Consider the following 20,991-nt stretch of genomic DNA (forward strand, 5'->3'; position numbering starts at 1 on the left):
GCAAGAGGAGCATATCTGTTACTATTTGTTGAGCAGGTAGTAGGAGCAGTGGATTTTTCACCAGGACTGCTGCCTTTCGATTTTTTACAGGTACCTTCCTTTTATTTTTACGGCTTCGGCTAGCAACTTAGTCCCTCGCCGTTTTTTGAGGTAACCTTTTGCCAACTGACCAGCAGTTGAAAGGCTGCTATGTTTTTAATGAAATAAGAGCTGCAAACCGCATGCCCTCCCCTGCCAGGGAGGAGCATATGTAGTGACAGGGGTGGGCTGCAATATCTAATTGGTGGTTTGGAGCGTGTGCCAATAGGCTCCATTGAAGATGGATTCTACCTGTGGAGGATGAGGTCATATAGCCGCTTTAACTAGTAGTTGATGTTAAGTATACATCGGAAATACCTTGATGCTGATTTTCTAAAAAATGGGTGGGCAGTCTATAACGCGAAGTCGACGTGAGTTTAAGTGCCATGGTTATTATTACATTTCTGAATATAATTCCCGTAAGTAAAGCTTCGGGTTAAAAATAGTTTTTAATAAGTGTTTAAATTATTATTATATTTTTTTGGTTTAATAGAGGAAAACCTTGATTAAGCTGCTACACACTATTGAATAATTTTCAAAATTGAAAACATCAAATAAGTATGAATACAGCTGCAGTATTTTAACAGAAGGACAAAACGGTTGTCAAACAGAGGGGACTATATAATCCCGGTAACGTAGAATGCTATCTCTTTATATAAAACTGTTTGTCTTGACTGATTGGTGATCAACGCTCAGCCCATACCGTAAGAGCTGGGAAGCTGAAATTTTCATTGTAGTTACCTTATGTTATGAAGATGCACGTTAAGACGGGGTTACAGCAAGTGTACAATACAACCCGCAAGTGTGGAAAAATCGCGAAAAAACGTTTGAATGAAACTTTTTTTGTTTACCATCCGATCGGCCTCAAACTCTTTGTTCTTTGATCTTTGATCAAATTCATTCGGGGTGTTTTATACTTTTCGAAAGATGCATTCCTCCTTGGTGGAACTGCGGGTCACAGATTTGGTGGACGACGTTTCGAGCTCAAATTCATTTTCAAGGATCTATTTGAAAAATCATTTTTCATAAAATCAAAGCTTCCTTGGTGGAAAGTGCAATTCAAAGATTTTTTTGATGAAGTTTTAAGTTTTTTTCGATTTGCTTCAAACTTATTTTCACAGCTCTGCAGAACTTAATAAATACGTGTTTCAACGATTTTGGAAATTCCACTCACAGGAGTGGTAAATTGGCAGAAAACGTTTGTATGAAAGTTGTTTGTTTACCGTCCGATCAGTGTCAACAACATTTTTAAAGCTTTTTGAGTAGTACATTATATGCTTTATAATGCTTGAATGTCAAAGGTGTTGGCTAAAATTAGATAAAATGAATAAAGCATTTTATTTATCGATTACGCAGCTTATATAAGTTCATCCATACTCATAAGATTTTATGTGATTTTACAAGATGTGTTTTATTAGGATTCATTTCTTAGTGAATGAAACTATTTGTTTTATGAGTTTCAAAGCTGGAAACCTATTATATGTTATAATAAATTCCATTATATCTAATACTTATTTAGAGCCATTGGACGATGTCGTCGAACAGTTCCCTCCCAAAATATACATTGACTTGTTTGCGTCCCGTTCACTTCCATAAATTTTTCCAGCTTTTTTAGCCATGGATCCTAGAAGGTCTTGTGACATTTTGTGGGCCGATCTCAATGACAACGCCCATTCTTTTAAGCCAATTTCATCCTTTAAAAGAGCACTTTAGTTATATGAAGTAAATTTATAAACAAAAACCTACTTACCGAATTTGTCAAAATAATTCTGCCATCACGACTGCCGTCATTAACACGAATTTGAATACATTGTTCGTTTTTGTAGTGTACAAAATCAGATGAAACATCTTCAACTTGGTCCAAAAATATAAGTTCTGGTTTGTTATTTCCACTGTCTGAATAAAGTTCCAAACTTCAACAAATAATATGCAAATAAAATTGATTAGTATTAATATCTTGTATTATTATAAGAATAAACGGCATACTAAATATATTATTTTGAAATGCCTGTCCATGAGACAACTAGTAAAATTAAAACCCCTTGAATCTAAGAGAATTGGTTGTAATAAATGGAGTTAAAATCACATAAAAGGAGACATCTTTGACCCAGTTCAGTGTATATATTAATAATTGACTACCCAAGGTCTTATATCAGCAAATTCATTTTTCAATTGAGATTGAACTATATCGTATACAAAGCAAAGAACCAGAATGTTTCACCTGTACCTCCTTCTGTTCACACTAAAATTGCAGTTCGTTGGTCTCACCTGCAGAGCTGAACTACAGTTTTATTTAATAACTACTCCCCCCTTTGAATCGTGGGCTTTCGCGGTCCACCACTTCCTGTATCTCGTGGGCTACTCGTCTTTTCCTCATTTATTTCCAGAGCCACTAATGTCCACGCAAATTCCTATTCCAACAAAGCATACCATCGCTGCTGTGTTCCTTAAGCTAGAAGTTATTTCGTCTCAGAACTGCTGGATATCATAAAGACTCTGCTTATTTGGCCGATGTAGAAGAGGGAGGTTCAATAGTGGATCGTGTCCAGTAATGTTCACAAGCGACTGCAGGGGATTCGCTCACGACATTGTCACTGTTAAAGTACATGATGCCAATTAACAACCTTTTGTGGTCGAATGTGAAAAAGAAAGAACCCGCAGCAGCTACCTATGAGTCATCGTGCCCGCCAAGATCCTGAGTAAAATCTGAAAGACTGTGTGATCATGTTATAAGGGGAATATTTGAATTTCTTTGCATTTGTAAATGTGAATGATGTTATCGGACTGTAATATATTAATATTAGCTACATCCATTAAACTAATTACCGGGATATCTGCGAGTTGCTCATTTAGACAAAACTTTAAACCATCATCAGATAGACAAACAATTTTCCGATTCTGTGTCTAATAAAAGTCTAATTAAATTACTATTGGAATGTTATCAGAGTGCGAATAGTCATTAAGCATAAGTCACTGAGATAAATAGAAGTTACACGTGTATAAACCTGGTATATTAGCAAAGAAGGGCTAGCTGCTAAAAGTATCAAACTAATCTAATGTCACGTTTGGTATTTATCTGGAGTACGATCCTTTAAATAAAACTGTGGTCCCTAAATCTGCCCCGACATTATGTTCCTTAAATCATGTTTATCTCGACTATCCTGTTCCATCTTGATGTTGATTTCGGTTTTCTTAGACCGCTCTAATCTATTCCTGATGGCCTGGCTCGGAAGTGAACATTATTTCGATTGGTCTTCAAATTTACCAAATGAATTTTGCGGTGATACTCGACTAGGGCTAGCAAAATAACCTCACACGTATCGTAGATTCTCATTTCTATCTTTAAATTCTATAAGCGTACTCTGAAAGTGTTCCGCCTCTCGTTACTGTTGCAATTATCATAGACACGATGTTTTTGTGGCGGAGCTTCGTACCTGGGAATCTTCGAAAAAATTTATATTGAAGGAACGCCGGTTTTCTTCACATAATACTGACCCTTTGTCGGTGAATTGTCCTCTATTTGAAGTCTTGATTTAAATAACCGGGCTTGTGGAAACTCCTTGCAAAGGCACAAACGATATTCGTATTCATATTACGTTTCGCTTTTCTTAAATGTTTTTATCATAGTAACAGGGCGGTTATTTTGGGAAAGAACTGCTCCTATTGAACGGTTTCTTATAGTCTGGGCTCGTGAGCATGATGCTTTCAGAGGTTTTCAGATGTTTCTAAGCTTGTCGAATAGATGACGTTGGGGTCCATTGAATTCTATATGATTTTCATAGAACAATGTTAACCAACTAAGCCGCCTTCACGTTTGTGGATACTTAAAAGGGGCTTATCATTAGAAGTGGTCTTTTTGAATTTCTGTAATAGCTGACTAAGCCCTAAAGTGATCTGAGCTCGAACAAAGTTGTCGGCTCAACGTACTACTTTTGGGTCAGTTATGTGAGTCATTACGAAACCTTGGAGTTCAAGGTGTTTGCATCGATCAAGTTTTCTAAGACCCAGTCGACATGTTCGACACGTTATTCCTTCGTTTCCAAATGGAAGTCGACAGAACTCACACTTCCCTCTTCTCTCGATCGCACTCTGCAATCATAATTTAATGATAGCCGGACTTTAGATCCAGTGATGTGAATCTGTTGATTTCCTAAAATAATGGAAATGTCTGGGATCGGGTACTTATCTGGAATAGTGTTTTCTAGAGTTATGTTGTTTAGTTCAGACCAAGTTCGATTGAACGGATCATTAAAATGAACTACTGAACTAATTCAGTGATTAGTGAACTAAATCGGTCATTTAGTTCACTCGTTCAGCTATTCAGTCGGTCATGAACGATGTATTCTGAACTCGTTCAGTCGGTCACGAACGATACTTTATTGATACTCGTTCAGTCGGTCATGAACGTTGTATGCAACTCAGCAGTTCAGCCGTTCCTGAACGATACATTCTTTTGAGATGTTCAGTTCTTAATTAACATAAAAGAAAGATGGATTTTAATTTCACCTTTGATTTGTTGAGTTGTAACTTACAACTTTTAAATATCTATTATCAATGGTACAGCATAATAAGTAAAATGTATAACATATTTTTTGCAACTGAAAGCATGAAAATTAACTGAATCGTTTGTATCGTTAGGGAATTCCAGTCGGTAGATGTCGTCATACAGCATTAGTGGGTAAAGGGACCATACCTCAGCAGACTTTCTTTAAAACAGCTGCGTATAATTTTCTGGAGGCAGTCGAGGGCGCAGAACGCTTCCAGCTCGTTAAATACATTGCTTAACCTAACGTGCTCATTTGTATCTTGTTGCTATATCGACTACTTTATACAAGGCATCTACCGTCGATATTGCCTTGGCTTAGAACAAGACTCCTTTATTGGTGTGTGTTTGTGAGTGAGTAAATGTACTTTAATTTTGCTAACTGAAAAAATGTGAACACATGGAATTTTACAAAGAACAACTGTATTTTGTAGCAGCTGATGGCGAAGTAGGTTCTAAGACGTTACTGTATGTATATACATACAAACATTCTCTACACATGCTTCTTGATAAGACTAATTAATACAAAACGTTTGTTTGGCCAAATTTATTAAGCTAAAAAATGTAGCTAAAACTTAGCTTACACTTACATACTACTTTGCATAGCTCTGTCAGCGTGTGTTGCTAATTGAGCTGCGATCCCTAATCGCATATATCTTTGCTGTCTACGATTTCACATATGTATGTATGTATATAACGACTAGCTAGTACTTTCCTGCTTTACTCGTACCAAGTTCATTGCCTTCAATTTTAGAATTTAAAATGCTTTTAAAATCGAGCTGGTGGTAAGGGAATAACGTTCATACAACTATAGTCATCCATTTGCTATGCGTGCGGATGTTATTTCCAAAATCGCTGAAACCCGTTCTTAAGTTCAACAAAGGCTATAAGAATAAATTGCTTTTGTAGGGCTTATGTAAGTTAAAGGCCAATCGGATGAAACTTGAAGCTTCCCTCAAAAAATCGTTAACCCGCAATTTACATCGGTGAGGCGTGCGTATTTCGAAAAGTGTAAGACACGTTTCAAATGATTATTTCGTTGGATCATTGCGAATAAACTTACACCCGAAACATTCAACCTTTGACCAGTATTTATCATCCAAGAGGAGTATAGATGAATTTTCACATAGAAGTTGGACACGTAATTTAAAAACTTTAGACGAAAAATGATTTCCCACAGAATGTAATAAAAAATTATAAGTAAGAGGCTCTATTCGGGAGCTCCCGACTAGGGGATACCCTGAACCCTCTTCTACCAACACCAAATGCAAATCGTGCTACGCGCTTACTAGCATTAATACAAATAAAGTGGAAAAAAAAAATTTTAGTTCCTTCGATGGGAGTGAGCTACTAACAGACTACGCTAGTAAAGATAGAATTCAATAAAGAAGCGCGTGAATGTGTGTGTGTACAGATATACAAGAATTCTTGCGCTTGACGCTAGCTGCCGCTGACACGTAGGCTGCCAATTTATATATATATATACACGTTTTCTTTAATAACTTCTGTGCTTCTTAACCGATCTTAATGAAATTTTGCACATCAGATATTGTGCTCTAGAATATTTGTATATTCTCAAAAAGTTGATTGCATTAAAATTGTTGCTTAAATTGGTGTGCAATACAAATTGGTTTGTTTACTAGATTTATAGCTATTTGGTGGTAGCGGGGAGGTGGCGATAGCTATATAATGAAGATACTTGGTATATATATATGTACTATTCTAGAAGCTATATGTCAAGTCTGGTGACTCTAGCTTTTATTACATGAGATTTGTTCAAAAATAAGGATTTCGATATCCATTTTTATTGATTACTTGAACACGGGAAAGTTATCGACTATCGGAATGAAACTCAGACATGGCTAGATCCACTTGGCTATTGATGCTGATAAAAAATATATATATACAATATATTATGGGGTCAGAGAAGCTTCATTCTGCCTGTTATATACATTTGCACAAATACATTACACCCCTTTTACACACTTTTAATGGGATCAAGGTACTAGGTAATGGGTTTAATACAACAAAGCAGAACATAGAAGTCAACAGAACATTAATTATTTAACAAATTATACGTGAATATTCAAATGATGTACAAAAGTAACGTCATTTATAAAAATCCACTGTTACGGGGAAAGCAACAATAAGTGCAATAGTAATAGCATCGGCACAATAAAACTCCAAACATAAAAACATGGATTATACAACACAAATTCGACTTCAAATTAAGGCATAATAATAACGAACCACTGTATATAAAAAAACAGCCACTGATGAAAGTACGCTCGCAATTGCAAAGCTGTTGATAAAATTCAATAAAGATGCCCATAAATGAGTGCGTGTACATATATACAAAAATTCCGGCAATTTTTGTTAAATAACTTTTGTGTTTCTTAAACGATCTTGATGAAATTTTCAACAGAATAGAATATTCAGAAAAATACCATTGCATTAAAAATATGACTTAAATCGTTGGTGGTTTATTTATTTGATTTAATGATATGTTGCTTAGGCGGAGCAATATATATACATATATGATAATCACGAAGCTTCTTGTTAAATTTTGTGTCTCCAACTTTTATTATTTACGAGATATGTTCAAAAAACAGCAAAGCTATATCGACTTTTGGTTTATTTTACGATTACTTGGAAACGGGCACGATATCGATGTTTTTTATACCCTTCAGCTTCAGCCACAATATAAATGAACTTGACCTTTTGAGAATACCCAAATATTCTATGGTACAATTAGATATACTGTAGAAAATTTCAATAAGATCGGTTTTTGTTTTGTTTTTCGGTATTTTGGCTGCGCACGAGTTTGCGAAGCAAATTCCAGGAATTTGTGTATACATGTACACACACACATTTATGCTTGTCAGCTTCGAATTCTATCAACAACATTGTAATTGCGATTGTATTGTTTTCTGTGTTGCTACTTAAATTCGCGTTTTTTCTCACTGAGACTTAATTATGTGGTGTGGTCTGTCGCGAGTTCGAACCCTGTCGAAGAAACTATTTTATTTTTTATTTTTTTTGGCTGCTGTGCATTTGGTGTTGGAATAAGAGGGTTTAGGGTATCCCCTAGTCGGGAGCTCCCGACACTTCTTGAATCGGTCATACTCTTTTCAGATATTATTGGAACCTTATTCTAATGATGAAAATGACTTCATTTGGTTACATCGTAAAGCTTGAGAAAAATAATTATTAAAACGAAATGTAAAGTTTGGTAACTCTAGCTCTAACTATTGGTCAAATTTCTTAAAATAAAAAAAAAGGTTTTCGATACATACGGACGGACGGACGGGCAGACAGACGGACAGGCAAAAAGATGGCAATAAGATGGGCAGACGGACATGGCTAGATCGACACAGTTATTGATGCTGATCAAGAATATCTACACTTTATGAGGTATGAGATGTTTCCTTCTGCCTGTTACATACATTTGCACAAACACATTATACCCTTTTTACCCATTTTCAATGGGTTCAGGGTATAATAAGTATTTTCAATACTGAATAATAAACGTCGGCGAAAATAGATCAACAAAATACTAAACAATTTAATAAATTTGATAGTACAATTGAAGTCAGGAGCATATCTAAAAGACGATAAGAATAAAAATGTCGACCTACTTATATTATTATAAGAATCCTACCAGAATAAAAGTGTGGAAACGGACCAATCGATATTACTGCTACTTGTGCAGCAATTCTTTATCGACTACTCTCACCTTTGTCTAGAGTAGAACAACGCGAATTATAGGACAAATTAAATTAATTTCGGATAAAGTAGCAAATATTAGTACGTTTAATTACGTAAAAAACGATCTAAATAGCCATACTTAATGAATATAAAATAGACGGCAAACAAAAATTTTTTTTTGAAATTACAAACAATATGTAAGAGATGCGTGCTGTAACAGTATTTAACAACATGAAAATATTTGTGGATCGCTTTTCGTAGATCGAGCTTTCTAGAGGTTCACTTTCAGTCTGGTGATAGCAATTTTATAACAAACGGCTTTAAATAAGCCTATAGGTGAGCCAACTGTTCTATGCATTTATTGGGTATTATAGTATATCAGATGATAATCATAACAGTGACGCCGATTTGAGTGAATTCTGTACTCTAAATACTGTAAGAAAAAATCCAGTAATTGTAATTTAATAAATTACTTTAATTACTTAAAGTTTTGTTTCAATCTTAACGAACACACGCTAAAATCTTTCTCAGAGCAAAGACCCTGAACCTTAAAAGATTATTTTCTTCAGTTCTTGTGTTAAGTGTCAGTAGAGTCGCTAATTCTTCAGCAGCTGCAATAGCAAAGGTTATTACTAGTGCCCGTATCATTCTGTAGCCTGGTGGAATGTCGAGATCATCAACGCCCAGAGCTGCTTACGAATCGCACACTCGCAGGAAAAAGCTAAAACGGTTAATCTTCAAGAATGCTTCTAAGCACAGCAAATTTAAATGCTTTTAAAATCTTTTCAAGGCTGCTGACTAAGTAACCAGCAAAGACAACATCGACGGCTGCGTGCAGTAACAGGAGAAGACATAAATACAGCCTAAGAGTAAATAACGTTTGCGTGCTTTTTTTAAGCTGCTGCCCACTCTCTTTCGTTCGCTTTACATATAATTAGTTTTTCATTTGATCGCAAGCGAGGCACAACTATTTCGAGCTGGCTGCCAAGCAACAATATTATAATTAATAAATTCTAATAAATATATTGTTCTTAAAATTTTCTTGCACACAAGCAGTGATAATTAATTAGTTGCAATTACACAAAGCCCTTTGGGCGTACAAGCTAGTGATAGGCTAGATAGTGAGACAACCAATACCCACGTGTGCAACGTTGACATATAATTCACACCCTTTTCCATCACAGCCACCAAGATAGATACCGCTGCCCTTAGCCATTGACATCAGAACGAGGGCAAGGGGTTTACCAATGCCGTGAGAGTGATGTAATGCGGAAATTAAAGCTGCTGCAAAATTAAGCGATGGAATCCCAATCGCATCTATTAAGGCGGCCAATGCTGTTTACCATAACACATTTGTCGAGCTCCCCCGTCAGTTCAATAATCGTGGGAAGATCCAGTCGCGAAGTACAAATCGTGGAAGGATCCAGTCGCGAAGTACAAAACGAATACAAACTACGACTATATACTATGACTATCTACTTGCTTAATAGGTTAAAATAGATGAATTTATTAGAGCAAGAGATGACTCTGAGCAGAATATTCTAAATTGCTTGTTATAATCATCACATAGAATCCTGAACGGTTCATGCAAGGCATAGTTAGTTGAACAAAACTGATGCGGCAAGGTGCATATTTACGTGTTAGTCTAGTAGGAAAGATAAGTTTAATTGGCTAGTCAATCCAGAAGAGTCGATTAAACCCGTCATAAACATATGAATACATATAACACCAAGCATGGATCTACAATTAATAAAGTAAGGAGGCTTTATAATCAGAAGTCTACTGCAGTATGACGGTAAACGCACACGAAGATCCCAATTTAAGCCACGAAGCGCAAACAACAAATATTGTTTCTGTAAAGATTGCATTCTGTCTTGATGAATAGAATATTGTGGTGGCCAGATACATGAAGCATACTCTAGTATAGGTCGTACGAAAGATATATAGAGGACCTTTGTCGTGTAGGGGTCGTCAAACTCCTTTGACCATCGATTGATGAAACCCAAAACAATTCTGGCTTTATTGACCACGGTCTTAACATGAAAGTCAAATTTAAATTTATGAGCGAAAATGACACTTAGAAATTTAACCTCATTACAAGTACTGTTGACACGCTCGAGCGGTAAGCTGTCAAGGATGGAAGAAATAAATTGTTGAGGGCTTCTGCATAAAGTGATTACCTTACATTTAGAAGAGTTTCGATTGTGTTATGCAAATACTCTAAAATCTAGTTCAAAAGATTGACTGGAAAACCGAAGAGGCTTCATTTATGAAGAAGTAAGGGTTTCTCCTGGATTCGAAAATCTTTCTTAAAACCATCAATTACTTGCGAACTACACTCAAAAAGGTTATGGGTTGGTGATAATAGAGTTACATAAATGTTGCAGTTGAGATGTTATGAATCACTCAAAAGCTGGAGCTGGAGAATTTGGAAATACCTCCATAGTTTTCGATATCGGACTAGTGAGTCCTTTCTTTTGGAGAGGGTAAATATATGATTCTTTACAAAAATATCGGAAAAGATGAAGTGATTACAGACAATTAAACAAGTTTTAAGATAGACTTACAAATTGCTGGAGCACACAGGCGCGAACACCATTAGGGCTCGCTAAGTATCACGGCTTGACTGTGTTAAGGTAGCTGAGAAGCGAACTTTCAGTAATAAACGGATTTAAGGTGCAGTTTGACCACTGCAACTGATAATGATTAGGCTGATTTTTATAATACCTTTAAGGTACCATTATTCTCGCTTTCATCTGAAAAATTGACCGAAGATGGCAAAATAGATGCCTTACGTGAAAGATTGCCAAAGTTAAAAAGTTGCTTAGAATTATGTGCAAACTAAACGCTACAACGGTAAAGGCACATGGAATTTTGCGTAAAAAGTTCGATCGGGCAACTGCATAACGGGAGAAATCTGTGTGATTTTCCGATTTCTAAAAATTATAACACATCGAATTCACGTATTTTAATCTCATTAGTTCCTTTAAGAACCACGAATGCCTTTCCTACCTCACTAGGTGATCAATAGGGACGCAGATATCAGAAAACAAGTACAAGGTTTCATAAAATATTTTAATGACAATATCAATGTCTGCACAATTGTACAGTAGGGACCAATCGACTTGCAGAATAAGATCATTTAGTTTATGAAAATCAGCCCCACGATAACAGCCGACAGGATCAGCTTATTCCGATTCCTTGATAGGCACTAGGGCTGGAGGGCATCTACTGTCAGGCACGATGCAGATAACCAATGTCAGACAGTACAGTTTGGAGAAGATCTCAGCTGCTCTTGACCATAAATCAGTTGTTAGAGCTAAACCGAACATACTGCTTATAAGTGCCGTAGGAGAGATAATATATAGACAAGTTTTGAGCATTGCTACGCGGCTTAAGATCAACAAGCTTTAGATACAGCTTTTTTTTTTGATCGCCGAGCTGGCTGGGACCGCTACAAATCTAAGGAAATTGTTGATGGTGGGTTTCAAGTGTTGATCAGAAAGGATGAGATTGCAAAGGCTCTTATCGCAAGAACAAATCTATCAGATTGCAAGTGTCTTAAATATCGGGTACCCAGATGACTACATAAACGGTTCACGCTTACAGGGCATAAAGGATTTTGAGACTGGGCAAGATTCGCTTTATGTTACGCTATGCGGAATTATCAAATAATAGCCTGGAACTAGATGTTTCAGATAACTGTATGTCGGCCACATTGCCACCAAATGTCGGAATCCGGTTGATAGAAGCCATTTATAGTAGCAAGGGAAAGTAGGAGATGAGTCACCAAACAGGAAGCCGTATGCCCGCTAGCTGCCAAAAGCCGCACTGGTAGGCAGTCAGTATGCAATAATTTAGCTCCAAATCATTAATATTCTGCAAGGCTAAATCGATTGTCGACATGGTCGTGCACGTAGCTTCCAAGGTATTTGCGGGCACCAGGTAGAAAGACAGGAATTTCTTTTGATTTTCACATTGTAAACATTTAACACTGTCAAGTGGAGGAGTATGCTGCGTTTATTGACATCTTTGGAGGTTCCACAATAGCCAGTAATTATGATCAGCAGTGATGTCAAAATACGGGTACTCAAGTATGATACAATGGGGAGAACAGATCAGGACTAGGGGCTGTTCCATGACAATCTGTCCTGGGCCCACTTTTATGGAAATCAGCTTATAACGATATTTTGCAACCTAAACGCACACACAGGTAGAGGCTTAAGAACAACTAGATGCTGAAGGAACATACAATCAATCAATTGATACGGGCCAGGTATGGCTCTCGTTGGTAGGCGTATTCCGCTGACCAGTGTAAATATAACAGTAATGCAGTACGCAGCTCACATGTAAGTCTTAAATATTTTTAAATGATGCGAGACGTACGGCCAAAACTGAATAGCAGTGTCAGGTCAGAAGAGACAGCGTTACGAGTGTAGAGAGGCTCTTAGATGAACTGGTAGCAAAAATAACAATGGTTCACCGCAAGGGGCTGCGAAAGTGGCAGGGCCAGTAAATGCGTTATATAATGGACGCTCGATCGACTCATCCCAAACATAGAGCCAAAAATCAAGACCGAGTGAACTCTTATCTCACTGGAGGAAGATGTGGAGCGTGTTATCTATGCATGCGGCCCCCAGCTAAATATTTCTGTAGAATATAACTGGTCATTAGCATTGTTCTCCAACTCGTGGATGAGAAATATTGCATCCTAATTGTCCTTCTTAAAGCATCCGTTTTCAAAAGCTCAACTGAAGGCTGAAATTTGGGTTAGTTGGTTTGATAAGAAAATTATTTTCCTTGGGGCCGGCAACCGGAAAGCAACCTCCCATTAACGTAGGGTTGTATTGCATACCGAGTATAGTCAGCAAAAAACGCAAATTTTGCCGGAAATATTACCAAATGTAAGGAACGCAACTGTCACTTTCCTAACACTTTCCTCCATTTAATTTCCGTCACTGATTGCATTAAATTGGACGTTTTTCACTTCGATTTTTCAATAGGATTTTAGGACAAACCTCTTTTGTAAACATGATTTTCTGATATTAAAGATGCATCAGGTATATTTGATTGGGTAAACTTTCTTTTTTTTTTTGGGTGTACTGTAAGCTTACGAAGTTAGATCAAATTGGTTCAACATCTCACTATATCTTGCGTAAATCCGCCTACATACATGTCCTAGGATTTTCACATCTCTTGGTGTATTGTTGGTAAATTATTGACGTTGTTTTTTCGATAATGTTGCTTTTGCTTCCATATTTTTTGCAAAACAATGATTCAAAAAATTTATTTAATATGAAACGGTACATATTAATAAATTAACGCTCGATTTGACGCGTGTTTACTCAAGTACTTATTCCAAGTCTTATGTGTGTAATTTCAATACCGCCGTAAAAAATTACGTTCATAGGGAGAGATGAACAGGAAGGCGGACTATGCAAACGACTCGACAATTTTGTTGAAAAAATCTGTATACCAGTATAATACTTCCAACAAAATCCAAATTCTAAAATATACAACTGAAATTATTAAAAAGTTTATAAAGGAGGTTCCAAAAATCAAGACAAATTGGAAATCCCTTTATACATATCTTTCCTGAAGCTATCAATTACGAAACGTTTTGGAACTCTTAGCGCTTCTCTTATATCATTAACAAAACCTAATTACGTCAAATACATTTTTTTTCAAAAACTTGTCCATTTGCAAAAAACCGTATAGTCAAAGACCACATTAACCTTTTTCCAAAAAAATAGCAAACATATCATAAATAATCAATAGAACTGGCATCAATATAAAATTGAATCTTCAACGTCAAAAAAGGAGTATTACTAACTTTCGGGTCTTAAATATGACAACCTAATGTATATGCATAAATCAAAGCACAATGATTTAACAAAGACAATATAAAAACTAAGTTGAGTACAACAAAATGTATATGTAATACCATGCGCTTAAGAGAATGGAGAGCGAAAACGAAATTGGTAGCCTTGCGCTCACACCACTTTCGGCTCTCATGTCCATAGCCTCCATATACGATTATTTACGAGCTTAAGCAAAGAAGAAGAAATCGTCAACTGCCTGCTGTCCTTAAGGTTTCTTCCCCACAAGCAAACATAAGCGCCCACAAACACTGCACCAAATATTCGATTTGAAGACCGAGTGCTTAGTATAATTTAAAATTTGTATTGGTTATTCACTCTATATTTTCTGTTTTAAAATTTTTCTTATCCCTTTCTCTTTATTTCCTCCAACCATCTTTTTATTTCAATATTAACTCATTGCATATTTTAATAACGCAACTGAAAAAACATTAGGTGTGAATAAAAGCATTGCTAGCCGGACGGAAAACGAGAATGTTATTAGACATTTTTGTATACTATTAGGGGTTCCATTATTCTCCCATATCTATTAATAGACTTTTAATAGTGAAATATAATTTTACAACATTTTTAAAGGCAGGGTTTAATAAAGTTAGTTAAATAAAAACCTACTATAGAAAGCCAATAAACCAACAATTAGGTATTTTACACATTTGAAAATCAAAATAGTAGAGAAAATATTCAATTGGTTATTAAAAAAAACTTTACGTTTTTAAAAAATAAACAAGAGGTTCTAGTCGGGAGCTCCCTAATACAGGATACCCTGAACCCTCTTCTTCCAACATCAAATGCATATATATATTCTATTTTAGAAGCTATATGTCAAGTTTGGTGAATCTAGCTCTTATTATTTACCAAAATTGCCCAAAAACAGGATATCGATATCGATCGCTTGGAAACGGAGCAAGCTATCGATTATCGGAAACAAACTCGATCTGCGCGGGAGCTAGGAGCATCTACATCAAATTTCTAGCTCTTATAGGTTCTGAGATCCTTGCGTTCATACATACGGACGGACGGATGGACAGACACACGGACATGGCTAGATCGACTCGGCTATTGGTGCTGATTAAGAATATAAATTCTTTATGGGGTCGGAGAGGCTTTCATCTGCCTGTTACATACATTTGGATTTTGCACAAATACAATATACCCCCTTATACCCATTTTTAATGGGTTCAGGGTATAAAAAAGTGTGCTAGACGGATAAGCACCTGATTCATAATGTCATATTTAAAAGAGCTGTCTACTATGAAATTCATTAAACAATCGGTTATTAGCTAGCTAGCATGAAGCCCAGTAACTTACTCGCTTATCATTTTACATTATCTTACGAGACACATATTTATGAGTCAGCTGCTTATCCGTTTAAAGCATATTTTTAGCCCTTTCCTCAATTTTTTAACACAAAAATGTCAACTTTTTGCACATTCTTCTTAATTTCAATTGAATATTTTCTAAGATTTTGATATTTTACAATGAGTAACAGACTAAATGAGTGGCCATCTATTTTTAACAATTAAAAAAAAAAGCGTTGTCTCTGAACAATTTTCAAAATCCATTTCTTTATGGTAATAATAATTAAAAAAATATCGGCGTCATTAAACACTATTATTTGCTGATGCAATGTTTAACTAAATGAGAGTTAATTCGGCATAAATTAATAAAATTAAAGGGAATACCATACCGGTTCGGATATAATTTAGCATATTTAGTTTGCCATAATGAAGCAAATGATCCTCCTAATTTTTTTATGTATCCATGCAGTATGCAGTCCGATTCTTTTTCATCTGCGTCAAAGTGTTGTTTTTGTTTAGCTTTCTTTTTGTGCTCTATTTTATCAGTTTCCGCGTTGATTGTTTCAAATACAGTCTCAGACACTTCCTGTTGCCACCTGAATAAATCAAAATATTAATTTTGTTAATAAAAAGCATGTGCGATTTTTTCAATTAGGTTCAACCGATATTGGCATTGACAACAACCAATCGTAGGAAAGAGTCATTGCATTGGCGAAACTCAGTCTGTCAGCCAAACGCAATGTATTGTAAACTAGGAGCTTAGAAAATACAAAATATGTATACAAATTAAAGTTCTGAAATATTTCGGGGCGTTCGATATTAATATAAGGATATCAGTAATATGCGCGATTTGTTTTTCTATCTGTAGAGCTGTGAAATAATACTTAATCAAGGCTTGCTAAAAAACTTAATGTGGCAAACAAATAGATAAAACAATGAAAAATCATCTGCATTCGCGCACTCTCGCGCACTGAGTTCCAAGAAGTTATATTTTTAGTTTATACATATTTGTTTTAGGTTATTAGAATGGAAAACAGCACTAGTTTGCACACGACTGCAGCACTTTTATTATTTTTAGTCAAAATAGTAAAATTATTTTATTATATTGCGTTTTATCTCCGGTTTTGTTTTGTTATTGCTTTACGTTTGTATTAATCCTAAGCAACATATCTCGAGAACGAAGCAATAGTTATGCTGACGCCAAGTATGTATCGTATATTGAGTGCAAGTGTAAGCAGTAGATACATACTGAACATCAAAATCTATGGTAAGATGTGTACATAAATTAAAAAGATTAACGGTGCAACATTCTGGTATCCATTGTTATACCCTGAACCCATTACAAATGGGTAAAAAAGGTATATTGTATTTGTGCAATATGTAAAATAAAATAAATATATTCTTGATCAGCATCAATAGCCGAGTCGATCTAGCCATGTCCGTCTGTCCGTCTGCCCGTGCGTCCGTCCGTATGTCCGTATGTATGAACGCAAGGATATCAGAACCTTTAAGAGCTAGAGACTTGACTTTAATTGTAGGTCCTCCTAGTGCTTGCGCAGATCGAATTTGTTTCCGATAATCGATAACTTACTACGTTTCCAAGTTACTACGTTTCCAAGTAATCGATATTTATTGAGAAATTTTGGTAAATATTAAGAGCTAGAGTCACCAAACTTGATATGTTGCTCCTAGAATGTTATATACATAGATATCAAGTATCTTTCATTTTATACCTATCGCCACCTCCCCGCTACCACCCCACAGCTATAAATCAAGTTAATAACCCAGGTTGTATTGCCAACCAATTTAAGCCACAATTCAAATGCGATTGACTTTTTGAGAATACACAAATATTATATGGTACAATTAGATATACTGTAGAAAATTTCAATAAGATCGGTTTTTTTTATTCTATTTCGGTATTTTGACGCACGTGTTTTTCGACGCAAATTCCAAGAATTTCTGTATGCTTGTACACGCACACACACACACACACATTCATGCGCGTCTGCTTCGAATTCAATCAACAACTTTGTAATTGCGATTATATTGTTTTCTGTGCTGCTATTTAAATTCGTTTTTTTCTCACTAAGACTTAATTATTGGTGTGGTCTGTTGCGAGTTTGAGCCCTGCCGAGGAAACTATTTTTTTATATTTCTTTTTTGGCTGCTGTGCATTTGGAGTTGGAATAATAGGGTTCAGGATATCCCCTAGTCGAAAGCTGCCGACTAGAATCTCTTACTTGCTTTATACTCATGTGCAGGTTTGCGCAACGCTTAAAAAACTGGTGGCTTTGGTTGGAAACAAGAAACAAGACATTGCGCACGTACGAAGAAATTGTATATGTAGGCTGCGCTATCTCAGTAGACCAATCTTTCACCAATGACATTACATACTGGTGAAATGCGATCAAATCTTAACCGATCTTGATGAAATTTCCAATAGTGGATCTTATCTTACTATAGAATATTTGTATATTGTTAAAAACTCAAAAGCAAATAAAATTATTGCTTAATTATGTGGGCAATACAAATTGGTTTATTTACTGTATATATAGCTAAAATGAAAGATACTTGATATATATATATATATATATATATATATATATATATATATATATTTATACTAATCTTAAAGCTACATTTTTAGTTTGGAGACTCTAGCTCTTAAAATTACTAAATTTTCTCAAAATCAGACGAACAGATAGATTGACATGACTAGATCGACTCAGCTATTGATGCTGATCAAGAATATATATACTTTATGGAGTTGTTTCTGCCTGTTACATACATTTGCACAAATATTTACCCTCTTTACCCATTATCAATGGGTTCAGTGTATAAAGAAAAAACATATGTTGCGCTATCGAGCTTTTTCAATAGCTTTCACACTATAAATAATTAAAATGATTTTATTTCTTGTTATTCAATTTGCTTGTGTATTTGATATTAGTTACGAAAAGAAGACAAACATGAATTGGTCTGGTGTTATTATTAATTTACAAGACTTTTACATGGGCAAGTTGGATATTCTCTCCCCGTTGGAAAACATGGGCTTTTAAATGAATCCTTGATGGCGGTAGGCATTCAGCTCTCCTTATCATTCCTGTTGCTGTGCGCAAGATGGCTAAGCGAGCGACTCCATTCTTTCCCACGATTGGCTCCAATACAAAGACTAGTAGTTTGCTAACGCATAGGCCTGGCTTTAATTATCGATGCTATAGGGTGCAAAGACAACAGTACGATAAAAATGATCCTTCACTGTCTTCACTGCTGCTTCTCAAAGGCCGCCAAAGTGCGGCGAACGGGGGTGATAATTTCCATTCAAGTCAGCCATGCAAAACTTGTGCTCTGAATCAATATGATTGCGGCTTGAGTTCCAGAAGCTTGTTTTTGGCGCTGACCCAGTTGGTATTCACCATATCTAAGATGTCCTGCCTTACCAGATCTGATGCAAACGTTTATACCTAACGATTTTTAGATGGTTTGGATTTCTGCTGAATGGATGAGAAAGAAAACAGCAATCGATTCGAAGGTGAGTCCCAATCGAGGCCAAGAGTTGTGATGATGTCGCTCTCATCATCAAACTTTCGAGAAGATTCTCTGTTCAATTCTAGTATCCCTTCCAGTACAGCAGCATTACTTGATCACCGCTTTCGCAGCTTAAAGCCTCCATTTTCCAGGATTCCAGCCATCTGATTAAGAATTTCCTTAACTTCTTGAATCGAGTTACCCCTTGAAATAAGGGAAACGTGGAAAACACACCACGGACCCCGGATCTAATTGGGAAATTAGTTTCTGCATCCATAGAAAGCTGATGCATAACACGGACAGAGAGAAATGAATCTAGAATTGTTCCATATATAACCGTATATATCGTTGAGCTGTTTTTTTGGAAGACACAGTGATGAGGGAGAATATATTGACAAAGTCCTATGGACTCTGGAGCGAAAGTTGACATATTGACCCAGATCCAAGCATTCTTTCAAAAAATTTGAATATTGAGTCACCGGTCTGGACGATTTTTTAGTTTCCGTTCCAGGGTCAGGAAACGACGAAAGGCTTGTTGGTATGACTTCCCAAGACATGCAAACGTTCGCTTGAAGGGTATACGAACAGCATTTTGAAGTGGTGGGTGTAGTTACCAAGCAGGGCTCTATCTCCCAAAATCGTCGCACCAATTTATCAGCACGTTCTTCACAACTTGACTCAAGTTTGCCTACAGTATGCTTCGTAAGCAACGAGGACCCACCCAAATGCGATCCGCCTTGTTTTCTGAAGAATTTTCTCATAAAAAAGACAAGCTCCAAGCAGCAAGTCCACGCCCTGTGGCTTAAGAAAAGACGGACGTACAAGACGTATGTTAGCGGGAATGGTCCAATTTGTAGTGTTAGAGAAAAAGGCATGACAATAAATAACTAATCGCAGTCAGCTGACTATACGGAAAATAAGAGTTAAAAGGCAGCAGGGAGTGATGCTTCGCTCCGCAGGTTCGAAGGCATCCAGAGCTGCATGATCGAAATTGATGACCTTTCTTTAGACAATTCAAGCACAAATCAAGTCGATTTGCTTCCCTAAGCCGTAATGCAGGATCCAAATTTACAATCCGAAAGCAATTATAAATGCCATAACGAGGTGTGGCACAAAATTCGCAGACAGGGACGTCGTGGATAGTGACGATAAGTGAGCATCTTATGGCTAGAGGCATAGCCATAGGAAAATTAAAGTTTCCATGGTTCGGCATCTCTGCTGCAGAAGCGTAGCCATAAGCTTTCACGGTGGTATTAAGTTGACAAACGACGAGTGCTCTAGCTTCTCTTCCCACTTGTCCTGTGATGTTGGGTCCATCTTTTGCAGAATAATCTGCACAATGATGCATCGAGCAATCTGTTCGGTGTTGCCCATTGTTTTTTAACGCGTGAATGTGTGTGTTGAATTGATGGGACAACTCCCTTAGCGCTACAGGTAATCCACCTGCCACCCTCTTGAGCGCCAATATCTCAAATATGTTTACCTAAAAAACTAAACATCGATTTTTAAATCTTTTCTCTAATCATTTAAGTGCTGTGACATAAATATTATTTAATATTTCCAATGACCCAATTCCGTCCAGCGATAAATTCTACAGCCACGCCATTTCGCGATTTCACTCCGAGCCGAAATCCCCATCTAAACTGCAAATTTAAGCATTTTGCAGTGTTTGGAATTGGCACTGCATTAGAGGCATTATTTTCTGTTGCCATTTCAAGCGTTGTTCGAAAGTGTGTGCAAAGTACCTTAGTACGTAAAACGGCGATACCAGGTTCAGTTTAAGCTATTCATTATAGTTACCTTATGCGATGAGGTGCACGTTAAGACCGGGTTTCGGCCAATTCGGATATTAGCCCGGTATCGATCGTCCACATCGACAACGCGAAATGCTACTAACCGATTTTCCACATTAAAATTATAACAAGTAAGAGACTATAGTAGGGAGCTACCGATG

At 36.5% G+C, this 20,991-nt stretch overlaps 1 protein-coding gene across 1 annotated transcript in view; it reads right to left on the minus strand.

Moving 5' to 3' along the window:
- Positions 1–1,468: 1,468 nt before the first annotated feature.
- LOC115760440 (G protein-coupled receptor kinase 1) overlaps positions 1,469–20,991 on the minus strand; it is a 107,779-nt gene continuing 88,256 nt past the window's right edge. Inside the window, exons 13-15 of the mRNA XM_030701757.1 lie at positions 15,896–16,102; positions 1,829–1,991; positions 1,469–1,772 (exon numbers count right to left, since the gene is read on the minus strand). Of these exons, the coding sequence (XP_030557617.1) occupies positions 1,590–1,772; positions 1,829–1,991; positions 15,896–16,102 (553 nt within the window). The 3' untranslated portion in view covers positions 1,469–1,589. The remainder of the gene's footprint in view (positions 1,773–1,828; positions 1,992–15,895; positions 16,103–20,991) is intronic.

This window comes from Drosophila novamexicana, unplaced genomic scaffold (assembly GCF_003285875.2).
Source record: "Drosophila novamexicana strain 15010-1031.04,08,12 unplaced genomic scaffold, DnovRS2.1 tig00000458-arrow-arrow-pilon, whole genome shotgun sequence".
In the NCBI taxonomy this organism is placed as follows: Eukaryota; Metazoa; Arthropoda; class Insecta; order Diptera; family Drosophilidae; genus Drosophila; species Drosophila novamexicana.